At 36.4% G+C, this 27,807-nt stretch overlaps 1 protein-coding gene across 4 annotated transcripts in view; it reads right to left on the bottom strand.

Annotated features, from left to right (window-relative positions):
• LOC135844022 (agrin-like) overlaps window positions 1-27,807 on the bottom strand; it is a 394,772-nt gene that overhangs the window by 245,504 nt on the left and 121,461 nt on the right. For 3 of the 4 annotated variants that reach the window (XM_065362091.1, XM_065362095.1, XM_065362093.1), the window contains exons 3-4: window positions 24,834-25,226; window positions 8,462-8,497 (exon numbers count right to left, since the gene is read on the bottom strand). In XM_065362091.1, the coding sequence (XP_065218163.1) occupies window positions 8,462-8,497; window positions 24,834-25,226 (429 nt within the window). The remainder of the gene's footprint in view (window positions 1-8,461; window positions 8,498-24,833; window positions 25,227-27,807) is intronic. The other variant, XM_065362094.1, reaches the window with a different exon arrangement.

The raw sequence follows: 27,807 nt of genomic DNA, 5'->3' as shown, positions 1-27,807 counted from the left end.
AGACATTGAGGACAACAGCCATGGCACTATGTTACTCTACAGCAGAGTATGGATATGCTGTCTGGGGCCAATCCAAATATGCCAAGAAGGTCGATGTCACCCTCAACACCACCATGAGAATTGTGTCCGGATGCCTCAGACAAACTAGTGTTAAACACCTACCAAGAATATGTGGCATTGCACCTCCTGGGATAAGGTGGTGTGTAGCACCTGATATAGAGAAGACAAAGAAAGAATGGGACCCCTGCCATGTCATGTTCAGGCAAAGACCAGTGACCCCAAGACTGAAGTCCAGGAAGAATTTCATGAGGGAGACAAATGTAATGGATGTAGACCCTGTGGAAGCGAGAGAGGCTAGATGGAACCTTGAGGGGGCCACATGTAGCGAGAACTTGGCAAATGGACACGAATTGCCATGCAGAGTGGCTCTCACTAAACAGGATCCGAGTGGGATGCACTGTGAAGTGTCCTGACTGCGGACAGACACAAAATGATGACCACCTCCTAGTATGTGGCACTAGCACTGCGTATACTAGAAAGGAGCTTTGGGGAGAAGTGAACAGCCGTACAGAAGACCTGCATGGTTCAGAGATGGAAGGGGTGAGTATGATGAAGTCCATGTCCCAGGCATGATAAGAAGAAGCAGTTGGAAATTGCAAATCCCTTATTTTTGGGTAAGTTTGTGTTTTGAAAATTTTTTCTTTTCAAATATGTCATATTAATTAAGCCAAAACATCAACACAGTGGTGTCAATTTTTTGATCATTATTGCCCATTAAAAAAAAAAAAAGTGTGATGAGTTTTTCCCTACCTATCGATTTGTGGGTTGGAAAATGTCATTCTACAGATATCCAAGGATTTGCAGGGAATGGGGAAGGGCGGAGAAAATGAAAAACATTTTTGCATCTATCCAACTGAAAAAAGTCGTAGCAGTCTGCCGCTACGTAAGAGCCAAATTTTTGTGCCAGAAACATTGAGGGCTCTTGAACTACTCGCACCCTCGCTTCGTTCCTGTGCCTCACCTGTTTTTTGGGGGGGGGGGACTTCGTCCCCCCCTACACCCCCCTTGGGCTTTGCCCGCCTGCCTCCTGTGCATGCTTTTTTTCATGTTCTGCGCTTCTCTTGAACTTCTCGCACCCTCGCTTCGCTCCTGTGCTTCACCTGCATGTGGGGGGACGTTGTCCCCCCTGCACCCCTCTTGGGCTTCGCCCAACTCTCTCCTTCCTCTGTTACCTTCTTATATTCGCGGGGGGACGGAGTCCCCCCGCACCCCCCTTGGGCTTCGCCCAACTCTCTCCTTCCACTATTTCCTTCTTATGTTCGCGGGGGACTCCGTCCCCCTTGCACCCCTCTAGGGCTTCGCCCAACTCTCTTTTTCCTCCTTCGAAAAATGTGGTAACAAACCGGTCTTGACCCTGATTTAGGTAAAATGGGGTTGGAAGGCTGAAACCGGCAAAAGGCACTTCGGGTACATCCTCCCAATGTACTGTGAAAATTTGGACCCCCCCCCCCCCTCTAAGTCAATTTGGAGGGCCTGCAAGCTTGGCTAAACGTCAAAAAACACATTTGACCCTGGAAAGGGGTCAAATAGGGTTGGAAGGTTGAAACCTGCAAAAGGCACTTCCGGTACATCCTCCCAATGTACTGTGAAAATTTTAACCCTCTAGGTCAATTTGGAGGGGCTGTAGGCTTGGCTAAACGTCAAAATTGTCAAAAAACCAGTATAATTGATGAAAAACTCCGCTTTTTTGACCCTGGAGAGGGGTCTAATGAGGTTGGAAGGTTGAAACCTGCAAAAGGCACTTCGGGTACATCCTCCCAATGTACTGTGAAAATTTGGACCCTGTAGGTCAATTTGGAGGGGCTATAGGCTTGGCTAAACGTCAAAAAACACCCAAAAATCCACTTTTTTGACCCTGGAGAGGGGTCGAATGGGGTTGGAAGGTTGAAACCTGCAAAAAGCACTCAAGGGGCACCCTCTAATTGTATTCTGAAAATTTGGACTCCTACGGTCAATTTTAGGGGCGAGGGAGCCAAAAATAGGGGTCAAATGTGCTTTTTCCCACCTTAATCAGAGTGGGATGACCTAGGAAACTGAAATTTGGATATGTTGATCACAATAAGAGTACTGACCAATGGTATAATTTTGGACTCTTTTCATCTTTTTGGGGTCATATTATGGCCCTCCAAAAAGATGACCTTTCTGTAAAAATGGGGTTGGAAGGTTTAAACATGCAAAAGGCACTTCGGGTACATCCTCCCATTGTACTGTGAAAATTTGGACCCTCTAGGTCAATTTGGAGGGGCTGTAGGCTTGACTAAATGTTGAAATTTTCAAAAAAACACGTTAAATGGATGAAAAAATCCACTTTTTTGACCCTGGAGAGGGGTCAAATGGGGTTGGAAGGTTGAAACCTGCAAAAGGCACTTCGAGTATATCCTCCCAATGTACTGTGAAAATTTGGACCCTCTAGGTCAATTTGGAGGGGCTGTAGGCTTGACTAAACATCAAAAAACACGCAAAAATCCACTTTTTTGACCCTGGAGAGGGGTCAAATGGGGTTGGAAGGTTGAAACCTGCAAAAAGCACTCGGGAGCACCCTTTCAGTGTATGCTGAAAATTTGGACCCCCTGGGTCAATTTTAGGGGTGAGGGGGTCAAAAATAGGGGTAAAATGTGGTTTTTCTCACTTAAAATGGGGTGGGGATGGCCTAGGAAGCTGAAATTTGGATATGTTGATCACAATAGAGGTATTGACCTATGGTATGATTTTGGACCTTTTTCGTTCATTTTGGGCCATATTATGCCCCTCCAAAAAAATGACCTTTCTGTAATTTTCAACTTTGACCCTCCCCACTGCAGGGGTCAACTCTAGCTCTCAAAAGAACCCTATTCTCCAAGTTTTATCCCATTTCATTCATTAGAACGTCTCTTGATTTAAAATGTAAAAAATTCAAGTTTCGGTGAAACTTCTATATAAATAAATAAATAAATATATAAATAAATAAATATATATATAAAAACTGACACACCGGGAATCGTCTAGTTTGAGCTTAAAACGTCGAGAACTATCAAAATTTTTCATCCCCGACCTTTTTATCCAAATTTGGGCCTACCGCAATAGCCATCATTTTTTACAAAAATTTGGCTAAAAAAACTTCAACAAAAGAGAAAGAAACACCGCTGGTAATTATACGATTACCACTGATAAGTTGTGCAAGCATAAAAAAATAGAAAGGAAAGAAATACTAAAAGGCACAGTAACCCTTTCCTGCACACCCCGATGACCTCTACGGCAGGATGTAGTTTTTGTACGCAACGTATACACCAAAAATGACAAATTTCAAATTTTCGCGACCTTTTCGACGTTGCTTTATTTTCCGCGAAGAAAAGACGCATTAATCAAAATAGCGGGCGTTGAGGTTTTGAAAATAAAAAAATGAACGAGAAGAGAAAAAAGAGCCGAATACAGTACCGCAGCAGCATAACGTAGCATATAATGAAAATATGACCTTACGGAGAAACTGTCATTTTCTGTTCATCATATTGAAAAAAAAATCCTCCGTTATCGTTACAATGTTGCATTGTTCTTTTGTGAAACGATATTACGGCGAAATTCTTGCCTCGCGGTCATAATTGGAAAAGCGCGAGATTCAATTTCCATCAACGTCACGAGATAATATAAATACTTTTTTTTTGTTTTTTTTTTTTTTTGTTTACAACCAAGAGGGTGATCTGGCCTAGAATGTGATAAGGTGAAGGTTTTGAATAGCTTTGCATAATTAAGCAGTTAGGTATGTTGGCGTATTGAAGAGTTGATGAGTGAAAAAAATTGTTGAAGTAGTAAAGATATGATACGATAAATTCATTTTTAGTTCGGTGATTTGAAAAAATATCATTGGTTCTAAAATGACGAATTGCTGAAAAATGAAAGCGATGGTATTCGAGTTGGGGAGGGTTGAAGTGCAGTAATTAGGGCTATTCATACTGGTATGTTTCTTTTGATAGAAAAAAATACTAAAAAGTGAAAATTTGCCAAATGTGTGGTTTTTTGAATTTTTTGAATTGCCAGAAATTCACCGAAAACCCTGGGGTTGGAAGGTTGAAACCAGCAAAAATCACTCAAGTGGCACCATCCCATCGTATGCTGGACATTGGGGCTCCCTAGGTCAATTTTAGTGGTGGGGTGGAGTCAAAAATCAGGTACAATAGGGCTAAAATAAGGCTTTTTTCACCTTAAATGGAGTGGGGATGACCTAGGAATCTGAAATTTGGATATGTTGATTACAATGACGGTACTCAACACTGGTATGATTTTGGACCCTCTTCATTTATTTGGGGCCAAATTATGCTTCTCCAAAAAAATGACCTCTCTGTAATTTTCAACTTTGACCCTCCCACTTCCAGGGGTCAAATATACCTCGCGAGAAATCCCTATTTCCCAAGTTCGACTTCACTTGATCAATAAGAACAGGTTCCAGGTCATAAAATGTAGTGCTGACACTTGTACAGGTACTTGTTTGGCCTACCGCAATAGCCATCATTTTTTACAAAAATTTAGCTAAAAATGAGCTCACGCATTAAAATTTTGATGAAAAAGGTTGAGAAATGATGGTTCGATCCAACTAGACGAGAATTGTGTCGGATTGAAGAAAAATCTATCAACTCGAAATTTCTCTTCACCATCCCCATTACAATTTTTCTCGATCCAGGCGGAACAAAGATTCGAAAAAATGCATCAACTACGACAACGCTGAATAAAGGATATACCGAGGTAATTTTCAATGCGGTAATAAAGCCTTCTGTGTACCAGAATATATCGCCACTGTTAAAGTATTCTCATCACATACTAGTGTTTCTTCTCGTTAAGCACCCCTTTGAAAAGTTCTCCAACTTCACTTATGGTAAATGACAGATTCTTCGCTTCGTCTAATCTAGATTATGGTTTCCAACTATGCACTACATTCTAATAGTTTCCAACGCTCCTTATGGGGGTTGCTATTGCTCGTGAGCGTGGTTTTTCGTCGTATTTTTCGTTAGGGTTGGTTAGTGCGTGCAACTGTGCACAATGTTTCGGTATTCTTCGTCGACGGCGTTTTCGTCGCACAGTCTACGTCTACATAGTTACACGTGCATGCTACACAGTCCACCATCCTGGCCCCTTTGCGTCTGCCTTTGCCAGACAGATGTGTTTCAAAGCGACCTTTCATCTTGGTCAGCGACGTAGATACCTAACCCTATAAAACCATGCTTCAATTAGCCATACACCAAGTTTCGGTGTGCTGACCACCAAAGCGAGTCTCCCTGCATTCTCACCTTCATCTACTTACGTTGTTGTTCTCCGGCTACGTACAAACTATACGTAGAGAAAAACGTGCATTTACTTACTCAACGCATCTACGTGGAGGTATATTTTACCCTATGGCACGTCCAAGTACCTAACCTACCTACCGTGCAATTCATTAAGTATCCACGTTTCGAATTACCCTATTTACATCGCCAACGAGATGTATATTCTTAGTGCATAAAAACTCGCAACGATTTAAAAACGTTCGAGTTGTACGTGTATTTAAAAAAAAGTAAAGAACGTGATATTATCGCCAGCTCTCGTGGAATTCACCTCTGACTCGAGTTACATAGACGAAGCAATATTAGCTAGACAACGTAGCTACTTTTTCCTTGATGCTTCAGAAACTGAAGATAGACAGAGGTACGTACATGAAGTGCATCTACTGTAGGGTTACTCTCGTATACTTTTTTTTTTTTTTACCAATAGGTACGTATTCAGTTACGTAAATATTACGTAGATAAAATCAATGCAAGCTATTATTTCAAAAAAAAAAGGCTTGGTTATTCAAAGGATTCTTGTAACCACGATAATGGAGATTAAACTTGAGTAAATACTCGGTAATAACCTACAAAATTGTAGATACACCAAACATGGATAGATTTTTTTTTTGAAATGATAATTTGAATTAGTTCAAAAAAAAATATATCAAATAGATATTGTAAAATCGCCATACAGTTGTGTAATGTGTACATACCATCAACCATTATTGAGAGAGAAAATACAAAAAAATATCGCTGAAATGCATACGTTTTTGTGTATTTATTCCTTTACAAGCTTACAGATGAATAAATACACGTTACATAGTTTTTTCACGATGATTCTTCATTTTCCATTTTTTTCAGAATTCAATTTAATCAAGTTTTTCGAGCAGTTTTACAGATTTTATTTCATGTTAATTGCGTACCAGCGGATGTCGCAATACTCGCGGACAAAACAATACTATTAGGTATGTACTATTCATTGCAACATACTTAATGATGACACCTTGGGCTAATTTTGACCTTGGGACGTTGATTTGGAGTATGGTGTCGTCAGATAAGTCATTTCTTCGATTTCTCACATCTGGATAAATGTTCTTTTCATTGAGATTATGATTATGGATGAAATAAATACTTACTCCAAGTTAATTTATGTAGTAGATTCAGATTCTACCAAAAATCAAAATCGATTTTTTGCGACTGTGGCTACTTTCACGACCAGCCCTTCTAAGTAAATGATATTCAAAAATTCAAAATTTATTAGCTAACGATTTGCTTCACCTCTGAGTAAACAATTCACGAACAAACCATCTTCAATTTTTATAGATAGACTTGAACAAATAAAAATTTGCCACGTTCTTTTTTGATCAATTTGATTTAGTTATGATTCAGTTGTTCTCGAACGATTCATCAATTCTGAGCAAATCGTTCGCGAACGAATTACGGTCTGTTTTTGTTGATAGAATTCGGATGAAAACTGTTAAAATTTCATCACATCATTTACATTTAATTTGAGTGGTCTCTGATTCATTCGTTCGCAAACGATTCTTCTTCTTTGAACAAATCGTTCTCGAACGAATCATTCGCAAGAATGCTTCGTTTTGTCACGTCGCGCACCTACTCATTATTTGATTTGATTTCCAAGTGATACAGTATAGTTTACGAATGATTCATCGTTTCTGAGCGAATCGTTCACAAACGAATCAATTCAGATTTTTTATGGTGGATTTATAATGTCAAGTCTCATGTATATCATTCACCAGGGCTGATTTACCTATTGGCGATTCATTCATTCACCATTGATTTTTTTCCTCTGATCAAGTCGTTCGTGAACGAATCGTCTTCAATGACCGATAATAAATTTGAAAATTTCATACTTAATTCATCATGAAAACAGGAAAAAAATTCATGAAATGTTCTGAGCAATGTAGAAGTTTTGTCAAATAGTATTACAAAATGAACAAATCAAAAAAATCAGTAAAGTTTTGATAAAAATTGATGAAAAGTCGTAAAAATTTATATGTAAAAATAATGTGGAAATTGGGTAAAATGACTCGGAAATTTCAGAGAGTTTATAGAAAGTAATAAATTATGAAAACTTCTCAAAATCAAGAGTAAACATTCGAAAATCAACAAATTGGAGTTGGTATTTGGTGTAAAATTGATGAAACTGGTATCGAATTCTAAGATTTTTTTTTCATGTTTCATCTAATTTTCAATTTATGTACTTTACAAACTTTTTCTCAATTTTCAAAAATTTTACTAACTTTTTTAAATGAATTTTTACACTACTTTTTTATATGTAATTATTAAAAATGTGTCATTTTTGTCAATTCTGCAATTTTAAACAAATTTTGTAGCAATTTTTTTTTTCATTTTTCAAAACTTTCTCAAATGTGGCTTTGCTTTTCTCAATTTTCAACCATTCATAAGTCTATTGACTAATTCTTACTCAATTTCGAATTTTTTTCGTATTTTTGCTATATTTTTATATGAAATTTTTCTTCACATTCTATCGATTATCGCAGTTTTCAGCAATTTTTGTATAAAATTTTGATAGGTACCTATTTTGTTGAGTTAATTTTTTCATCAGTTTGTAACCATTATTTCAAACACAACAAGACAAACTTGAAATCTTTTGAAACCCGTCCAACTCAACCAAACTAAATCAGACCGATAGATTTTCCAATCTTTTTGTACCTACTAAAAAAGAACCCCCCCTTCTCGATTTGATTCGGTATTTCAATTTTTGTTACATAATTACGCTCGACATGGTCAAGCCGGGGAAAAAATGAGCGAAAGAAAGTTGTACACAGAAGAAAAAGGCAGATGGTCCAGCTCCTATTAAAAACTTTCTTTTCAAATAAAAGAGACGACCAGTTCGACCGAGAGTAATAAAAGTTGAACTTTCAAACTTGCGAGTTCTTTTTAAAAATCTGCTATTCGCCGCTACATTGGTTTCTAAAATACGAGCAATTAAGAGCGCGCAGAAAATACACTTCAAAGTGCTTTAAATTTCGCCGCCTCCGCGATGTATGCTGCACGCCTTATTCCGTCGACATTGGCCGAATAAAGCTCGAAAACTTTTATATACACTAAACATAACTTATAATAAATTTAATTTAAAACCCTACCTTCTGTTAATAATTCTCTCGGCTTGTATGTGACATCTGAAAACAAAAACAATTATTTAAGATTAAACGCTCAACTTACAACATTTGACAAAGAAACAAACTCCTATAAGTATTAGAAGGCCTATGTGTTTAGCACACAACACTACGCACTACGTTGTATGCTACACCACTATTTTCAAATCCAAATCCCTTCAAAAATAAGCCCGCAAAAAAAAAACATGAAAGGCTAATAGGGTAGCACTTATTACACTCATAGTTTTCCGGTACTTTCACCACCACTTTCGCACAGCAAATTCCATCAACTTGTTCTACACAGTACAAGATATCCCTAACATAATTACACGCCAAGATCTCGACATCTTATAGTTAAACGTGACGAAAAGCTTAAGGAACTCCCTTCGCTGTATACTCTTACACGTGCATTTGAGAAATCTAATCATCGTAGGGTAGTTTTTTTGCTGTAGTTATTTCCGCGCGCAAACACGTTACAAATTTCTCGCTACAACAACGTTTTCCTCATTTTAGTCGTTTGACGTCTTCATAGTTTCAACAACCGCATTACACACAGACAAACCGCACACCGCTCTCAACAATAAATACAATCTTGTCGAAATAGCCTTTTTCATTCTCTCTTGGTTTTTTTCCCACTGCTTTCTTTTAAAACAATATACGCCAAAAAACACGTCCGTTTTGGGGCGAAAATCTTGTACAAATGGTGAAGAAAAAAATTACCATTTACTCGAATTCCCCTAGTATAGCGAGTATACGATATTACTTTAAAACTCGTCAACGTGCTTTTTCTCCATGGCCGTTTGTCTTCAGTGGTGCTTTGGTGAGCAACTCTCCCCTCCTTCGCGTACTCTTCGTAAATATGTAGAATAATTTCTTTCCATAAATCTTACTCTCTTATATTATTTTCAGGCGTATAACGCAGTCGACGGCCGGCGAATAATTTAAATGCTTTGGTACCTCGAAATTAGAGTTACAATATACTTTATAGTTCTGCGTCAGCCACCAGACCCCTATTCGGTCTAGAGCCTCTTTTTTGCCTCGTTATGGCAACTCGCGTCGTATAATTGCTCTCCCCCTCCCAAACTGTAAAAAATTCTTCCAAACTTTATAAATCATGCTTCAGGTAATAAATTTCGTCACATGATTTTCCTCCTTCTGAACAATGAACTTTCTCGCAATATTGAAAAATTTACAAGTTGATAGGGTTGATGGGCAGATAGGGTATATCCCCCCTTACGATAGATTTTGAACAAATATGCTATTCCTGGGTGTTCACTCATTTATGAAAATGACTTTCTTCAACTTTTCCAGGTTTTTCAGACCAATTTCTCCAATTTTCCAGAATCTTGAAAAATGAATTACACATGCTATCAGGAGGGGGGTGGGGGGTGGGGGGTTGGTCAAAGTTTTTCAAACATCATGAGCTCCAAATATCGTTAATAGATCTACAGTTGTGCCCTTTTTTTCCAAATATGACTGTGTGCTCAATAGAGTGGACTTATTTAACTTGGTGGGAAAAACTTTTTTTGGTTTTTTAGTGGGAAAAATCAAGATTTTAACATGCTGAGCTCAATCGATGGTATTATTTTAATTACAATTATGGTTTCACTCCAATTTTTCCTTGAAAATTTTCGGTTTTCGGTTTGGTTTTGGTTTTGAAATTCAAAATTTCGGGTTTCAGTTTCGGTTTTGATCTTATTTACAATGGTTTCAGTTTTGGTTTTCAGTTTTTTTTCGGTTTCACATAATTTTTTTTCAAATATCTTCAATTCAAAATTTCTCAATCTCAGGAAACAAAGTAAGTATAGTAATTTCATATCAATTCTAAAAAAAGTATATATTTTTCAAGAACAATAATTACATAATTTTTTTAATACATGAATTCGTAATCAAAAGTCAAAAAAGTGAAAAAATCGCAAAAAATGAATGGCAAAAAAATGTACCTTAATAAAAAAAAAAAACCGAAAAACCCAAACTGAAACCCGAAATAAATTATATCGGTTTAGGTTTTGGTTTCACTCTGGCTGCTTCATTATGCTTGTTATGGTTTTTTACGGTTTTTAAAAAACCAATGAAATTTTGGTTTTTGTTTTCAGTTAGGGTTTGAAAATGGCTAAAATTATAGATCTTGTTCCGGTTTCGGTTTTTTGCAGTTACGGTTAGCACCCCTCGTTCTGAAAGAACAAAAATTGTACAAATATCAATAATTCGCATTCAAGCATAGACACAATGGAAGAATATCATTTTTCAAAAAACTTTTAAAATTTTTAGTTGAACCCTCAGACATCTTTCATTGGAACTTTAACGAATGATGAACTGGACTGAATACTGAACTGAACTGAATGCTGAACTAAATATGGAATTGAATACTAAAATTTTATTTTATATGTATTATTTTATTTCAATGCTGAAATTTTATTTTATTTTATGTTTTTATTAATTCATTCTTTTGTGCAGTCTTTCCATCTGTCCATCTTTTCGTCTTTTTGTCTTTTTGTCTATTTGTCTATTCATATTTTTGTCTTTTTAGTTTTTCATCTATTCATCTATTTGTCTATTTGTCTATTCGTCTTTTTGTCTTTTTGTCTTTTCATCTTTTCATCTATTAGGACTGCACATAGGTGTGGCGTGTCAGTGTGCTGCCACTGATAAGAAGAAGCAAGCAGTATACCACTTGAATTTCAACATTATTTCTTATGTAAAATTACCGATTTTGTTCGATTTTTAATAAAATGCTGAAGAATATTGTGTTTTCAGCTAATTTGAGTAGAAGTTTTGTTTTCCTAGTGAAATGTTCTACTAGAATATATACTTACTTCTTTGATTTGTTTGTTATGTGATGTGAAATTGTGAATTATCGCTCGTGATTTGTGATATTATTAGACAATTTTATCACCATTTTTTCATCACATTTATGATCAAAGAAACATTCAGAGCCCATTAAATTACAGTGTTACAATACTTCATTTTAAAGGTAATTTCACAAGGAAAACAAAAGTTCAGATAATGAGCACTTTTGAAGATTTCATTGAAAAATGTATCAAAAATGAGCTCCTTCCATAAGAGACAATGTTAAAAATTCAGCACCTATACCGCTTGTTGTAGTTCTTCATTATTTCCGCTAGGGGCGACTCTTGTCATGCACGGTCCGAATTTGTCTATTTGTCTTTTTGTCTTTTCAATGTTAAATGGCCCAATCTAAATGAGGGCAAAAGCTCAGGAAAATTTATAATTCCAAAAAAAAGACTTTTTGCTATTTTTGACAGAAAACGAGGCTTTCACAATAATTTCAGTAAAAGGCAAGGCTTCTTAACCATTTTTATCCAAAAAGTGAAATATATTAGCGCTAAAGAGCGAGATTTATTAATGATATACTCCATAGCTCATAAGTTAATAAAATGCAAGACTTCAACAATTTTTGCAAAAAACAAGACTTTCTGGAAATTTAGCAATTTATGACAAAACTGACCAGTGAAAAAATCGCCTGAGTAAATTTTTTCATTATGAGAAATGGAAAAATCTGTTTGAAGTAGGTAACCTTCCACAAAATTCTCTGACTTTTGAGTAATAAACGCTGAAAATTTCCAAAATTCCTCGACTTTTCCAGACCGACCAAATTCCCTGACTTTTCCAGGTTTTCCAGGCTTGTGGACTCTCTGTATTCGTTTGTGCTACATTCGTTCACTTACTTTTATTGTTTGCTGACTCTGGCTCATTACCCTTGCTTATTCAAAACGGAATAATTTAAAATCAACTAATGGAAGTCATTTCCAGGTATAAAAATATTATGCAAGCAATGTCCAAAATAGAGCGGGCAAATAGCGGTTTTAAAAAGGAAAAAATTGGCACATCAATTTTTTCTTCGGGAATGTGTTCGGATGGACCCTCTGAACCACCAAAAAAAAGCCGACTCTCCTACCCCTGGAGGAAAATTTTTTAGGGGGCTGAAACCGTTTCCGATTCACGTTTTTTGCGTTTTACTCCGTAAATATTGGGTTTTTGAGAAAAACTACCATGACAAAAAATGTTCCCCTTTAAATTCTCGACAATTTGATGCTACGCTCGATACCCATTGCTCAAGGGGGGTGTCCAAAAAAAGGGGTGGAAAGAGTAGTTGTTTCAAAAAAGGTCAGTCCAATAAATTAATCAAAATTACCACTTAAAATCATTCGTTTTGGCTCAAATTTTTTTTACAAAGTCTACTCACCCAACTACTAATCAAACTATCATTGGTTTGTCTTCAACCCTCCTCGGGGGTTCGTGAGGGTTGCTTGATTTTTCAAGTAACACACTACTGAATCATATATTTGAAAAACAAATCCGGACGTGCGATATATCGAATAGTATGTTTTCGAGGTCGCTGAATACGAATATGAACTCATTTTTTTCATACAACCCCTCAAAGCCCCTCTGTACCCCAAAATGGGGGTCAAAATTTTGAAAAATCGTGAAAAGTCGAGTGATATATCGAATGGTACGTTTTCGAGGTCGCCGAGTGCGAATATGAACTTATTTTTTGAATCCCACCCCCCCAATGTCCCTCTGTGCCCCAAAATGAGGGTGAAAATTTTGAAAAAATGTGAAAAGTCGAGTGACATATTGAATGGTATGTTTTCGAAATCGCTGAGTACGAATATGAACTTATTTTTTGCCTACAGCCCCTCAAAGCCCCTGTGTGCCTCAAAATTAAGGTCAAAATTTTGAAAAATCGTGAATAGTCGAGTGATATATCAATTTGTATGTTTTCGAGACACTGAACTGGAATATGCACTTTTTTCCTGCTCTACTTACGATCCCTCAAAATCCCCTTACGCCCCCTAAATAGGATAAAATTTTGAAAAGTCACCAAAAAACGTGTAATACGTCGAATAGTATGTTTTCAAGATCGCTGAATAGGACTACAGACTCATTTTTATTATTTCACTCATTTTACTATTCAAACGTCCTACTAACGCCACAAAATTATCCTCAATGTCTTTAGTAGGTAAGATGTCCATCTTCTTGTCTATCTCAGTGTTTTAATTTCGATTGTTTTCCTGTAAAGTTTTCGATTTCATTTTTTACAGTAGACTCCCAATTATCCGACTTTCAGGTTATCCGGTACTAATTTATCCGACTTACTTTTCGCATTACCCGACCCACCAAGGTCAGATAATCCAAAAAACATCTAATTTTTGATTTTGGAGTGTAAATAATAATCCAGGATTCAGCATTTTGTATTCTAACGGTGTTATTTTCCTTGAAATCGATCCAACTTATCTCAAAAAATTATAATTTGAGTCAGTATTTCATTGTCTTTTATGTACAAAAGTACGTTATTTTTGTTTATTAGTTATTTTTTCGATTCTTTGTTCCTGTTTTGAGCCAAAACTTGATTTTCTGAATGAAAGCTTGTCATCTCAAGCTTATGCACTTCATTTTTACGCTTAAAACATCAATTTTGGATTATCCGACTTTTTTGATATCCGACCCACCTTACACCCCCGATTAGGTCGGATAATCGGGAGTCTACTGTATTGGCTACCAATCGAAAACAAAATGAAATCATTTTTTTTTTTTTATGGAAGAAAACATCGAAATTTAGTAGTTCATAGTTCCTGTTTTTAAAAAAAAGACATACCATTCGATATATCAGTTGACTTTTCACGATTTTTCAAAATTTTGACCCTCATTTTGAGGCACAGAGGGGCTTTGAGGGGCTGTAGGCAAAAAATAAGTTCATATTCGTACTCAGCGTTTTTGAAAACATACCATTTAATATGTCACTCGACTTTTCACATTTTTTCAAAATTTTGCCCTTTTTTTGGGGCAGTTGGGAGCTGTGCGGGGTTGGGCCCAAAAAATAAGGCCATATTCGTGCTCAGCGACTTTTAAAACATGCAATTCAATTTATATCACTCGACTTTTCACGATTTTTCAAAATTTTCACCCTCATTTTGGGGCACAGAGAGACATTGGGGGGTGGGATCCAAAAAATAAGTTCATATTTGCACTCGGCGACCTCGAAAACGTACCATTCGATATATCACTCGACTTTTCACGATTTTTCAAAATTTTGACCCCCATTTTGGGGTACAGAGGGGCTTTGAGGGGTTGTATGAAAAAAATGAGTTCATATTCGTATTCAGCGACCTCGAAAACATACTATTCGATATATCGCACGTCCAGATTTGTTTTTCAAATATATGATTCAGTAGTGTGTTACTTGAAAAATCAAGCAACCCTCACGAACCCCCGAGGAGGGTTGAAGACAAACCAATGATAGTTTGATTAGTAGTTGGGTGAGTAGACTTTGTAAAAAAAATTTGAGCCAAAACGAATGATTTTAAGTGGTAATTTTGATTAATTTATTGGACTGACCTTTTTTGAAACAACTACTCTTTCCACCCCTTTTTTTGGACACCCCCCTTGAGCAATGGGTATCGAGCGTAGCATCAAATTGTCAAGAATTTAAAGGGGAACATTTTTTGTCATGGTAGTTTTTCTCAAAAACCCAATATTTACGGAGTAAAACGCAAAAAACGTGAATCGGAACCGGTTTCAGCCCCCTAAAAAATTTTCCTCCAGGGGTAGGAGAGTCGGCTTTTTTTTGGTGGTTCAGAGGGTCCATCCGAACACATTCCTGAAGAAAAAATTGATGTGCCAATTTTTTCCTTTTTGCCGCTGCTTTTTTACGTTATTTTCCCGCTCTAAAACGCACAAGCAATAATTTATGCAAATGTTGCGGAAAATATTGACTAATAATAATCTGTCATCGCATAAAGTTAAATTCATGGTCGGTGCAATGTCCTCGCCTCGTTCTTTTTTCGCTTTGCTTTTAGTTTTATAGTATTGTAAACGTCGTGTAATTTTGTAGGATGTGGCGCTGCGTTTGCGGTATTCGTGCTGTAAAGGCGAAGCGGTAAAGGCCGCGGTTAAAAAGCACACGTACACGTCGAATAAACATTGATCGTGGCGCGTTATTTGTAAATGTGCGAGGGGGCTCATCATTGTGAGAACTATAATACGTAGAGAAGCGCGTGTTAAAAGTAAAGGGGCATGAAGGACAGGACAGTAATAGCACGGCACCAACTCGACGTACCTAAAGGTTTCAGTGGCTGTGGCTACGGCGCAGAGCAGAAAACAGCAGGAAACCGGAATCGTCATAAAAATAATAATAACATCGGATACGTGCTCTGTGTTCATGGTAGTAGCCGCAAACACGCGGATTGTGTATAAACTTGTTAAACTGTAAAACCCCTTACCATACGCCTTATGGTTGGCCCACCAGCTATCCCTGTGTATAGTATAAGGAGAATAGACGATTCCTCTATATACGAGTATATTGTTAGCGTACAATAATCTGCGTGTATGTGTTTATGTGGTGGATGTATTCGCGTGGAGGAAATTCGAAGCGTGTATAACGCTACATTAGATCGCAGAAAGTTTCTTCTCGCTAAGTAACTTTCCATATCTGTTTCCTGTTAAAATTTAATTCAAAATTTACATTCGACTGGGTTTTTGAGGTGCTGCGGATGCTTTGTGTATTCATCGTGTCTGGATACGTGTGAGGATGCTTGTATGTAAACGCACCAATTCTCCGACCACATCCTCTTTCCATGTAGAAATATTGTTTGACTCTCTTTTGGCTCAGCTCAGGGTTCGTAATAGATTTTGCTTTACAAAGCTTTGGTCGCAGATTTCAACTTGTTCTTTTATTATAATTAATGCACACAAGGTGATTCGAATACTTTAGTTTGGGCCGGTGTGTGGGCAACCTACTCATCGTATGTTACGTCTGGGTAGAATTATTACCGATTGAAGTACAGGAGCGTTTTTGATCGTCGTTTGGTAAAGGTGACAGTTGTGCATTTCAAAGGAATTGTTCTACGTATGTATGAGACGAGTATTTTGAAAGAAGTTTGAGAGTACCTACATAATGAGTCCCTGTTACAAAAGTTCTCTCACAGTGAATTAGGCCCATTAATGATTCAGTCGTTCTGGAATGATTTGTCAATTCTGAGCGAATCGTTCGTGAACGAATTCAGACCACATTTTGATGATAGGGATAAAAGGATAAAACTGTGAACGCTTCTTCATGTTAAGCACCTACTAATATCCAGGTATTTTTTTGTATATTTTCTTCCTTTTGAGGGGAGGGGGTGCTAGTTCCAAGTCCCCCCTGCCCCTGAGAAAAAAATCGAAATACCTAAATTATTTTTTTTTGTTTTGCTTTTCAAGTAATAACGATTCAAAAATTTCAATGTGGCAACTTTGATAGATTTCGTATTTGGATAATTTCGACATTGAAAAAAATTCCAAAATTTTTTATGACAATTTTTCGATATTTTCGAACTTTTCTTTGGAGAGACTGCGCCCCCCGTGTCACCCACAAAAAAAGCCATGCTAATATATACTCAAAGGCTAATATTTAATATTTGAGTTTTCACTGATTCGTTCGACGTGAATGATTTTTCTCCTCTGAGCAAATATCTCTGGAACGAATCATTTACAATTTTTAATGATAAATCAAAGAATTTTTCGCGTTGTCTTAGCGAGTCAGATTTGATTTCCAAAGATTCAGTCGTTTTCGAATGATTCGTTCCAATTTTTGTCAATGCAATATATTTGTAATGTCAAGTGTTTAATGGTACAGTACAACCTTATGTCTGATTTGATTTATTGGTGATTTATTTTCGCTTTTCATCAAATCGTCCCCGAACGAATCATTTGTAATTTTTTGAGACATTAAAAAATTTCGTTTTATTGTTTATCATCGGATTTGATTTTTAAAGGATTCAGTCGATATAAAATAAATAATTCATCGTTTCTGAAAGAATCGTTCGCAAATGAATCATCAATTTCGATTTTTGGTGATAGATTTGTTGGTAATTCGTTCATTATCATGATCGAATTTTCGTCTCTGATCAAATCGTTCGCACGGAATCCTCCCCCCTCCTAACCCTGCTTAAAACAACTCTGTTTAATCTTTCAAGGTTGCGTGCGTGCGTGGCTGTCTGGCTTACCAAGGTTGTCTGTCTGTCTGGCCGTTTGGGTTCTTGAGGTAACTGACCTACCTATCTAGTCTCTCAAGGTCGTCTGCCCACCTGTCGGGTGTCTTGAGGTTACTGACCTACCTGTCTAGCCTCTCAAGATTGTCTGTGTATGAAGGTCGTCTGTCTGTCTGCCTGTCTATGCTCTTAAGGTCATTGACCCATCAGTCTGTCTGGCCTACTAAGGTCATTGATCCGTGTGTCTGGACTCTCAGGATCACTGACCTACCTGCCAAGTCCCTTAAGGTCGTTTGTCCGCCCGTTCACAGATTTTGCAGCGTAGGTAGGACTGCCGTCTCAACAGCCCCACCTGAAGGTTTTTAAAAAAATGTGATGACTGATGAGGAAGGAAAAGGAGATGTCCCAACTTCGAGACTGGCTGTTCTAGAGAGCTGTATCGATGCTCTATTCGTTAACAGGATGTCTAACAAAACTCCCAGACAAAAAAATCATGACCTTTTTCATGACTATTTCATGCTCTATTTTACACATTTTTACCGCATGAAAATACCCACCCTCTCCCAAAAAAAATTAAATAGCTTGAAACTACAAGGAATTTTTTAAAAATTTGTATAGGCAAGTGTGCATCATTTTTTAATTTTTTTTTATTTTATGGGTCTTTTAAAAAATATTTCAAGTGTGTTTCGAGTAAAATTCATGACTTTTTCATGACTTTCATGACCGTTAGACACCCTGGTTAACCTAATTTTTGCTGATTTTGGCAGCATATGTAGGGCTATTGTTTCATCAGCTCTGCCAAAGTTTTAAAAAATGCGAGAAGGAGGCTGCTCTGAGGTCCAGACTGGGGGTCTCTAACTTGCTCCAACGATGCTCTATCTCATCAGGGGATCCCCCTCTCCTTCTGGAACTGGTAGTGCCGACGAAATTACCTATTTTTTCCCTCAATTTTCACGTCAATTTTTCTACCGATTTTCATGAATTCTTTAAGGAATTCTCTGTATTACGTTATGGGATTTCATCACTTTATTTCTGTCCACTTTTCCAATTTTTGTAACTTGACCATTCTTCCGCTTAGTCACATTATATCACATTTTTGTAAAAATTTTCAATCATTTAATTTATATGTACGTCAATTTTATCAATTTTTTTTTCTATTTCAAGTGATTTTTGTTGTACTTATTGTAACCAAACTTTGCCATTTTTAAAAATCTTTGAATAAATTTTGGCATTTCAACAGCTTTTCTCAGTTTTAAATCATTTTTATGTAAATTTTATCATTTTCAAAGTATCTACTGAATTCTAATTGATCGAAATTGATGCAATAGCGATGTTTTGAAATTTTTATGAGTCGAAAACCTTCTCTGCAAAATTAAAATAGCTAGGTGGATAGATTGCTGGGAATATGTTTATAATTACGCAATTTCTAAATTTCTCATTTTTTTCAGCCGTTAATTTTCACATCTGATTAAAAGATAAACAAATAAAAAAAAATGTCTGAAAGGTGTCTATCATCATCATTTCTAAAATTTGGATCATGTCGAACACGAAATCAATTCCATTGAAATCTCACACTAAATCGGTGCGTTTCGAGCTCCTGAAAAATGACTCAGGCAAAGAACCCACGAAGAGCAGACTTTCAACACACAGTCGAGAATACGAATAAACTTTTTATCTTGATATTCCACCAAAGAACGAAACAGCTCACAAGCAACAATTTCGACTGAAAGAAATTTTGTAAAAATGGGCTCGACGAATACCTACTTCTTGTTTCGGGCTCGTTTATACATTGTTGTGCTATCTACCAATTGAATCTGTTAACGAAATGTGAAAATCAAATCTCCAACAATCCAACTAGCCACTAAAAACTTTTCAGCGTGTTGCAGCATTCAAGTATGGTTTTTTCCTTCGCATTACTTCCTTTCACTAAATTTCTTTGCCACTTTTGCAAACAAGGTTTCTCTCTTAGTTCGCACCAGTAAAAGGAGGAATAGGAGTAAATACTCGTATGTCGGTACAACGAGACGTTAATTTGTTCGATGCGTCGGTTGTTGTCGTTTTTGATGCCAGCGACGCGAGTATCGTAATTAAGCTGCCGTATGAACTTATCTCGGCAACGACGATTAAATTATACACACTTTATGCATTCGTCATCTTACCACATATTACGAAAAAGCCATGGATGAAATATGAAAACTGCCAAGCGACATTACAAACAACGAGAAGAAACTTGTTCCTAAGCAAGTCTGCGAGTGAAAGACCACAAGACTTTTCGTCTACCTCGTTACGTCTTCTCTTCGTTATACTCTTTAATACCATGACATCGCGTATAAATAACAACCTACGCTTTTCGAGTGTAAAGGCTCTTCTTTTGCACCCTTTATGGTTCGTCGTCGTCGTCATCGCCATTCTTGCCACTGCCTACAGATCTAGCACACATGCCCACCACTTTGCACAGATATATACCGTTCATTAAAAACCTCGTTCTTTATTTCATACACACCTAAATACGTACACTAATCGTGACCTCTTCAAGTCTTCGTTGACAAGCTAGAGAAATATACCGTCACGTACATTTTCTCGGACCAAAAAAAAAACCTACCTACATCAAAGGTGTTTTCAAGTAATGTTTTAACAGAAACTATACGCCATATGACATATTCGTTATATGTAGGTACCTGCCCACATTTTCTTCTGAAACCATCTTACGTGCGATAATTTGCGACAAATGAACCATACACAAAAATGAGGGTTTTCCACATCCACACGAACACTTTGTTTTCACTTTCACTTTCCACGAATAAAGTCGTCTATTTCACTCGAATTGAATTCCTGGCGCAGAACCCGCCGATATATTCGAACCTTAAACTTATTGCTTCGACGCCTCGGTGTCTTCGCGTATTATCGCCACTTCAGATAACGTACTCGTAATTGTTAAAACCTCTTGTTTTTTTTTCTATATCGAGGGTATACAGCGGTTAAAAAGTAATTAAAAAAGTTGGGCGATTTCAATTCACTTTCCAAAAGAGATGTTAAATAACACGCGATAAAATTTGCTATAAACTTTTTACTATATCCGGAGTTGTTGTTTTTTTTTACACTTTAACTTCGCGTCGAGGCTTTTTCAAAAGAGATTATTCGTGATGAGAGCTCCTAAATACTTTTTTATTCTCTGAAGGAAAAACCGAACCACGCATAAAAAAAATTAACGACTTGAGCTACGAGTATAAAACGGGTGCGAAATCTAATTTGTTACAAAATCGGCGGATGTACGATTTTTGGTGGTGTGACTTTGATCCGAAATACAATCAAACAAGCGTCGAACCGAAATTTACAGCACTCGTGAAGAAATTGTACAAATTCGTTGGGGTATAATATTCTGAAAATTGTAATGTTGAAATTATTTCAACAACGGTGATTGAAAAATGTTCTAAACAAATTGTATAAATAAGCATTAGTCTGTCAGGAATACTACGTCATCGTATTTTGCTTCCAATTCGTACTTCATGTTCGTCGTATTTTGGTACCCGAGTACAAATACCTAGATACAATAGTAGCAAAAGCATCAGTGTAATCTCAAGGTACTTCTTGCACTACATATATATGTACTGTCAATATGTACATTGCATACATAAATATACCAAACGAAATGACGACGAAAACGACTTTACTTTTTCTACTTAATTTAGTTTTGATTTGAAATGTTTATAAATATGCGAAAATCAGGCAGAAATTCACGCTGGATAATTTTCACGTCAACGTTTCAATACACGAAAGCCAAAAATGAAACTCTTTTGATACGTAAAGCTCTCAGTTGAATAGGAATCGGCGAATCTATTTATTTATTCTATCCCCAATTATACTAATTCTACATACGTACGTAATTCTTTGAGCAAATAAAAATCTGATGCGACACAAGAATTCATTCTCACCGAAGCTATTCTAGCTTTTGGAGAAGAAAAATGGTATCGACAAATTTCAAAAATTAATTTTCAAACAACGATTTGATGCACACAAATTATGTATTTGGATCACAACGTTTTGAAACTGAAAATTGATTTTAAAAGCGTCCATAGTCAAAAAATTGAATTCTTCAGGAGTCCAAAACAATGAGCAGAAATTATACGGTACGAAGAAGAGTAGAATGGAACCTGATTGGGCGAGTTATTCACAAAATGTTTGAAGAAATTTTGAAAAATGATCAAAAAAAGTGAACTGGGACTTTTTTGTTCTAAAGAAATACCTATGTACTTTGAAATTCTAAATTATCGAATAACAAAAATGGAAACGAAACATCGATTTCATTTCGTACCCCTCCCCATATTTACGCATAGATATTTTTTGTTCCCTCCTCCCCCCACCCGCCAAAAAAGAGTTTTTTCTCAAAAATGGATTCGATGAAGAAATGAAGTGATTCAAATTCTTAGATGGAAAACCATCATCATATTTTTAGGCATAGATAATCTTCCTTACCCCCTCCCCCCAAAAAGTTTTTTTTTCAAAAATTTATTCGATGAAGCAAGGAAATGATTTAAATTCCCAGATGGAAAAATAATAAAAGAAGTAATGAAAACAAAAGTAATGGGAAATCCAATGAAATGAATTTGATTCTTTGATTATAGCAAAATTTCACACTTATAGGTAACAAAACCAGTTATTTTAATGAAAAAAAATATTTAGAGTAGGTAAGGTACCTAGCTCTATACCCAACGAGTAACGAAATTACCTACTAAAATGAATTCAATTCAATTCAAAGATGAAAACAGTAACAAAATAAAAAGTAAACTCATCAGGCGGATCGAAGTCATGTTATTTGGGGAGGGGGATGTATCATGTGATTTTTCTGACCAAAAATTATGATTTTTCCTACAAAAATCAAACTTTTAACATGCTGAACATCAGTAGCGTTTATACAGGATGAAATCATTGAGGGAGTTTATATTTTTATTTGTGATGGAGCCGGAGGGGGGGGAGCAAACCCAGATCTTTAGACATAAAAAATCGACATTTTAGGTAATTTTCCGAAAACCCTTCGTAATGAATAATTATTTTATTGAAACGAAATTTTTTGAAAAAATTGGCCCAAAAAACGAAAAAACCACATTTTTTTTTTACATTTTTACCAGAGCACAATACCTTAGTATGTATTAAACATTTTGAAAAGTTAGTGGTTCTATTCAAAAAAAAATAAAATAAAATAAAATAAAAATGAAAAAATTCGCACTTTGGAAAATTTGTAATTCGAAAAGTAGGACAACATCAATTTTAATGAAAAGATTCAATTTTTCTAATCTGAACATTTTTCAAAATTGGCGGGCTAACTTCAATTTTTTAGAAATTTTTGATGTGAAATGTTTGGAAATTTTCTTGTTTTTTGAAGGAATTTCTACACTATTCTCTAGCTTTCTTGTCACCTAAGATGTCACTTACTCACATTTTTCTTGCTTTCTTGCCAGCAGACACTCTGATTTTTGGCATAAAAGGGGTGACCAAAAACATGAAAATTGTTGAATTTTCTCATTTTCAATTGAGTCAGTAGCTGACAAAATAATCTCTCGAGGTGACAACTACGATTTAAAAAGGTTCGCGATTTTTGAAACAATAAATGGTCTGAGACACCCAAAGCTCAAATTTAAGCCACCCACATTTATTTTTCGATTTTAGGGAATTTTTGACAAAAAATCGAAAAATCAATTTGGGCGGTTAAAATTTTGGCCATAGGAATTTCAGATCATGTTCCCTTCAAATCGAAGGAGGAAATCTCGAATAATTTCCACAATTTAACTTTAGATTGATTCTTCTCAAATCGTTAATTCACTTTCATTTTTTTTTTTTACCCAACCCAATGATTTTAAATCTCCAGGTCCAGGGAGGAGGTGCGAGGATTAAAAATTTGAGAAAAATCAACGAATCATTCTAGTGCGCAGCAACTGAGGTTGATTTCAGAAGCCAAAAAAAAACCATCTATCTAACAAACAAGCTCCAGTTTGAGCTGCTGTTTTTTTTTCTTTTTTTAATCAAGTAAGTACGTTTTATAGCTGAAGTTTCCATTCGTTTACACAAACCTGGCAACATTTCACATCGGTCACCGCATTAAAACAACAGCTTAAAATTTCTCGCTGACTTTTGCACTGCGAGTATAATTCACGAGCTTTCATCCCGCTCAAAAGTCTCCTCTCGCCTTTCCACGCCTTTTGGTCTTTTCGCGCGGCACGAGTAAGTACGAGTCGGTACCAAGTCTGCCACCGTCGCCGCGTCGCGTCACCTACGCTAATAAAAAACGCATTTCTCTCGCCTAAAATATATACGTCGAGATAAAAATCCACGCGTTGCGCGAAATTTCCACCCTAATACATTATCTCATCTAAATACATCCACCGGCAATAATTCCTTTCGCCGAATATCTTCCACTCAGACAGTTCTGCCGAGTTCGTAATTAATTTACGAAAGACGATGTAATAAACGCCTTTTATATTGTACAAAATCATACCAGTAGCACTATATGTATATAGTATACGTAATACCTATATACTCTCTGCAGACGTTGCATAGAGCACACCGGTATCTTGAACTTTCAAGGTTAATAGACGACGACGTTTTCTATGGTATAAATAGTATAATACCAAACCATCTCCGGGGAAGGATAGAGAGATGAGAGTACACAGGGCAAAAACGAAGAGATGAGGTTATACAATTATAAAATTATCATCCCTCGGTCTTGCTCTCGTGGCAGCTCGCACAATTCGCTCTTTTCGCATAATGTACGAGTGTACACCGCGCACAAATCGTACCACACCAGACGATATGGCTCGGGCCACGGGTTGGAGATGGCGTGAAATTTAAATGATCCAGAAAGTAATTCGCATTCCATTAGGAGGCCGTTACCAGAAATATGAATGTCTACCGTATAGTTTAATATATTCGCCAAATGAGGTGATTTATTATTCGTTAAAGTGTACGACGGTTTGAATAATTACCACGCAGTCGCTCGCTTTCTTTCTCCTTTCACCTCTCTCATCCTTACTATCTTCGGATCTTTATCTCGAGCCATTTAATTCCACTCAGTGCAGCAGCTTTAAGGTGACTTCGCTGATGTCACGTGGCCATATCGTCAGCGCGATAGGTAGATCTAGGTACTAATAATTCAAGGACGACTAAATCGATCTAATGGGCCTCGTAGGTGAATGAAAATTTGTGAAATTGACTTACAATTGGATTTTATGTACCTTGCAGTCTCCCAAAACAGTCTTTTCTTTCTAATTCTAACTTCATTCCAGTTCAAGAACCTTAATTCCGATACCTGCCCACTAAGTATACCAAAACACTCTATAAAAATAAATACGAAAAATGAAAATCAATCCCATACTTACAATTAGCATACTTAAAATAAAGCCATAATCCGGACACCAGCACCACCACCGCTAACACCACAGCAAATAGTAAAAGTAACACCGATGATTTGTACCAATGAGAATTCCGTTCGGATGGTATTTTCTCCGTACCGGTTGTATCGTTAAAACAACACCATTGAAATTTATCATCGGCTTTGCCGGTAGTATCCGGCTCCACGATCGTATTGGTGGTCGTACCGTTTCGGGCACTATTCACAACCACCATACGTTCCGAGTAATACCCGCTATTTGGTTTACTATCATCTTGAGAAAAGCCTCCGTCATCTTCACAATTCCCCATACCAGGGGGAGCACCTCCACTGCCTGATCTTCTGCAGTAAATACCGTACGAGCCGATCATCTCTTTGGTTTCTGTAGCATGAAAAAAGACAAAGAACGCGATGAACGGATAAACATAATAAACAATTCCTGGCGGAGATGTTACAAAATGCATGATAAGCTTGAACGCTATACGCAGACACGTCACTTCATTATACTCGTACCAACGATGTCAAAATATACTCTTTACTCTTTCACCCTCCAGCTTGCAGTGTATGTTATGCACAACTTTATAGTGTTTACCCTTATTTTTTTTTTGCAATCGTTCTCGTGTGGGAGTACATGAAGTATATTGCCTAGATAAACGACAATGATTTACTAGGTACTTCACACGAAGGAAATAATTCGTTGTACGCGTTGTCGTGTTAAAAAAATTTTGCGGCGACGAAGAGCAGATAAAAAAACTCCATATTGGCGACACATTTATCTATAGAAATTTTTGCCCAGAGTGACGAAAATTTATAAAAAATTCTTCATTTTGAAATGTATTTCAATTATCAAGTGTGCTATATGATCAACAGTGTTCATTTTAAATCTTGTTTCATCGAATCGTTCACGAACGACTTTCACGAGTCATTTCTTCCGAACAAACCGTTTGCGAATGACTGAGGAACTAAGCTGGAAGTAGGTACTGGGTTTTGAACCAACAGCTGGTGAAAATCAGCTGTGGACCTGAGCAGTTTCATTTGATCTGATCGTTCGCGAACGATTTATTTGAAAAAAATTTTCGGATCAGATGATTTATCAATACCCATTTCGAATCATCTGCCCAAATGAATCGTTCGGAAATAACTTTTTACAGGTATTTTTGAAACGAATCATTCGCGAATCACTATATGGATGCAGAGCTACGAAAACACAAAATTTTCAAATAACCAAATTATCGCGTGTCGAACCCTAATTTGGTATTCTCATTTTGTGAACAATCAGCACGAATCATGTTTATATTGAGAACTCAAGCCGAACGAAAGCTGATGGTGAGCTATCAATTGTGGATTCATCATTCGTGAACGATTTTCACCAGTTGTTTCATCAAAGCAAATCGTTTGCGAACGATTCATTCAAAATTTATGAATCACGTTTTCAAATAATTTTTTACACATTATTTTCAAAGTAACTTTTTGAGGAGAGCAAGGTGAAAATGGACACTTTCGAAATAGCAAATCATCATCACAGCTACTGACTTCTGAAGCTGGACTATACAGTCTTTCATGAATCACAACTATCAGCATAAATAGTTTAATTTGAGCGAATCTTTCACGAATAACCAATCTGAAGCTGATTCTTTGAAAATTGAAACTATATAAAACAGGTTAAGTAATAAAAAGTACTCCATCCATGAACACTCGATTTGATTTTTTTTCTCAAATGAATCATTCAAGAATGATTTTCAAGTCTTCTTCTCTCACGTGAATCATTCGTAAACGACTGAAGAATGTGATTGAAAATGGAAAATTTCTGAATTTTACTTAAGCAAATCTTTCGCAAACGATCCACCCAAAAAGAATTTTTTGCAGAAAATAATTCGAGGAAAACTCAGAAACGTCAGCTGGTTTTCATTGAATTTGAACTCATCTTTTGAAAACGATCACAGAGTGTCTAAAAAAACTCCCAGACAAAAAAATCATGACTTTTTCATGACAGCTATTATTCACATTTTTACCGCATGAAAATACCCCCTCCCCCCAATTAAATTACTTGAAATGCCAGAACAGCCACAACATTCCCATTCCATTGACGCAAACTACCCATTTTTCGTTTAATTGTGTATGTACCTACTGATATCCTTCCCCCTATTCATTTTCACAAAATTTGAAAAAAAAAGAGTAATCAATAAAATATACATCAAACAATGGAAATAATCAATCGAATTTCATTAACAAAATATTTTATTTTTTTTCTATTACATTTTTTTTGACCATTGAAGAAATGAAAAATTGAGTTTTCGTTTTAGGTCGATTTTGATCAAATGACAGTATTATTGGATAATTATGAAAAAAGAAGCACCCATAGGCAAAAAGACAAACTTTTCCTGGCCTTCTGGATCAGAAGGACCAGATAGGTTTAATACCCTATTTACTTGTCGAGCAAGGTTGCCATTTTTTACAGGTTCAAAAATTAGGTAAGTACCTACCTTTTTCAGTTTTTTCGTTTTTATGATTTTTTTTTTCATTTTATGGGCTTTAAAAAAAATGTTCAATGGTGTTTAAAATTCATGACTTTTCATGACTTTTATGACCACCTACCAAAATTCATGAATTTTTTATGACTACTTTCATGACCGTAAGACACCCTGGATCAGCTTCAGTACTCTTATTCGAGCGAATCACTAATGAACGAAAGCCGAATCATTTTTCGAAATAATCACGATTTACTCATTAGTAGAATGCATACTTCAAATCGAATCATTCAAAAACCATTTCACAGAACCAAGTATTTCATGTTGAAGAATTTCAAATGTCATTTTTTTGAAAAATGTTGATGAACGATCAAACAGATCTGTTTTACGATATGAATAATTTTTGAAAATTCTCACAAGCCAATAATGGAAAACTGAATGAATTTGATTCCAGTTCATTAGCTTCAGCTTCAGTTTTTTTTCTTTTTTTTTCTA

Source organism: Planococcus citri, chromosome 4, assembly GCF_950023065.1.
Source record: "Planococcus citri chromosome 4, ihPlaCitr1.1, whole genome shotgun sequence".
In the NCBI taxonomy this organism is placed as follows: Eukaryota; Metazoa; Arthropoda; class Insecta; order Hemiptera; family Pseudococcidae; genus Planococcus; species Planococcus citri.
The sequence above is the reverse complement of the archived record's forward strand: the minus strand, read 5'-3'. Positions and strand labels throughout refer to the sequence as shown.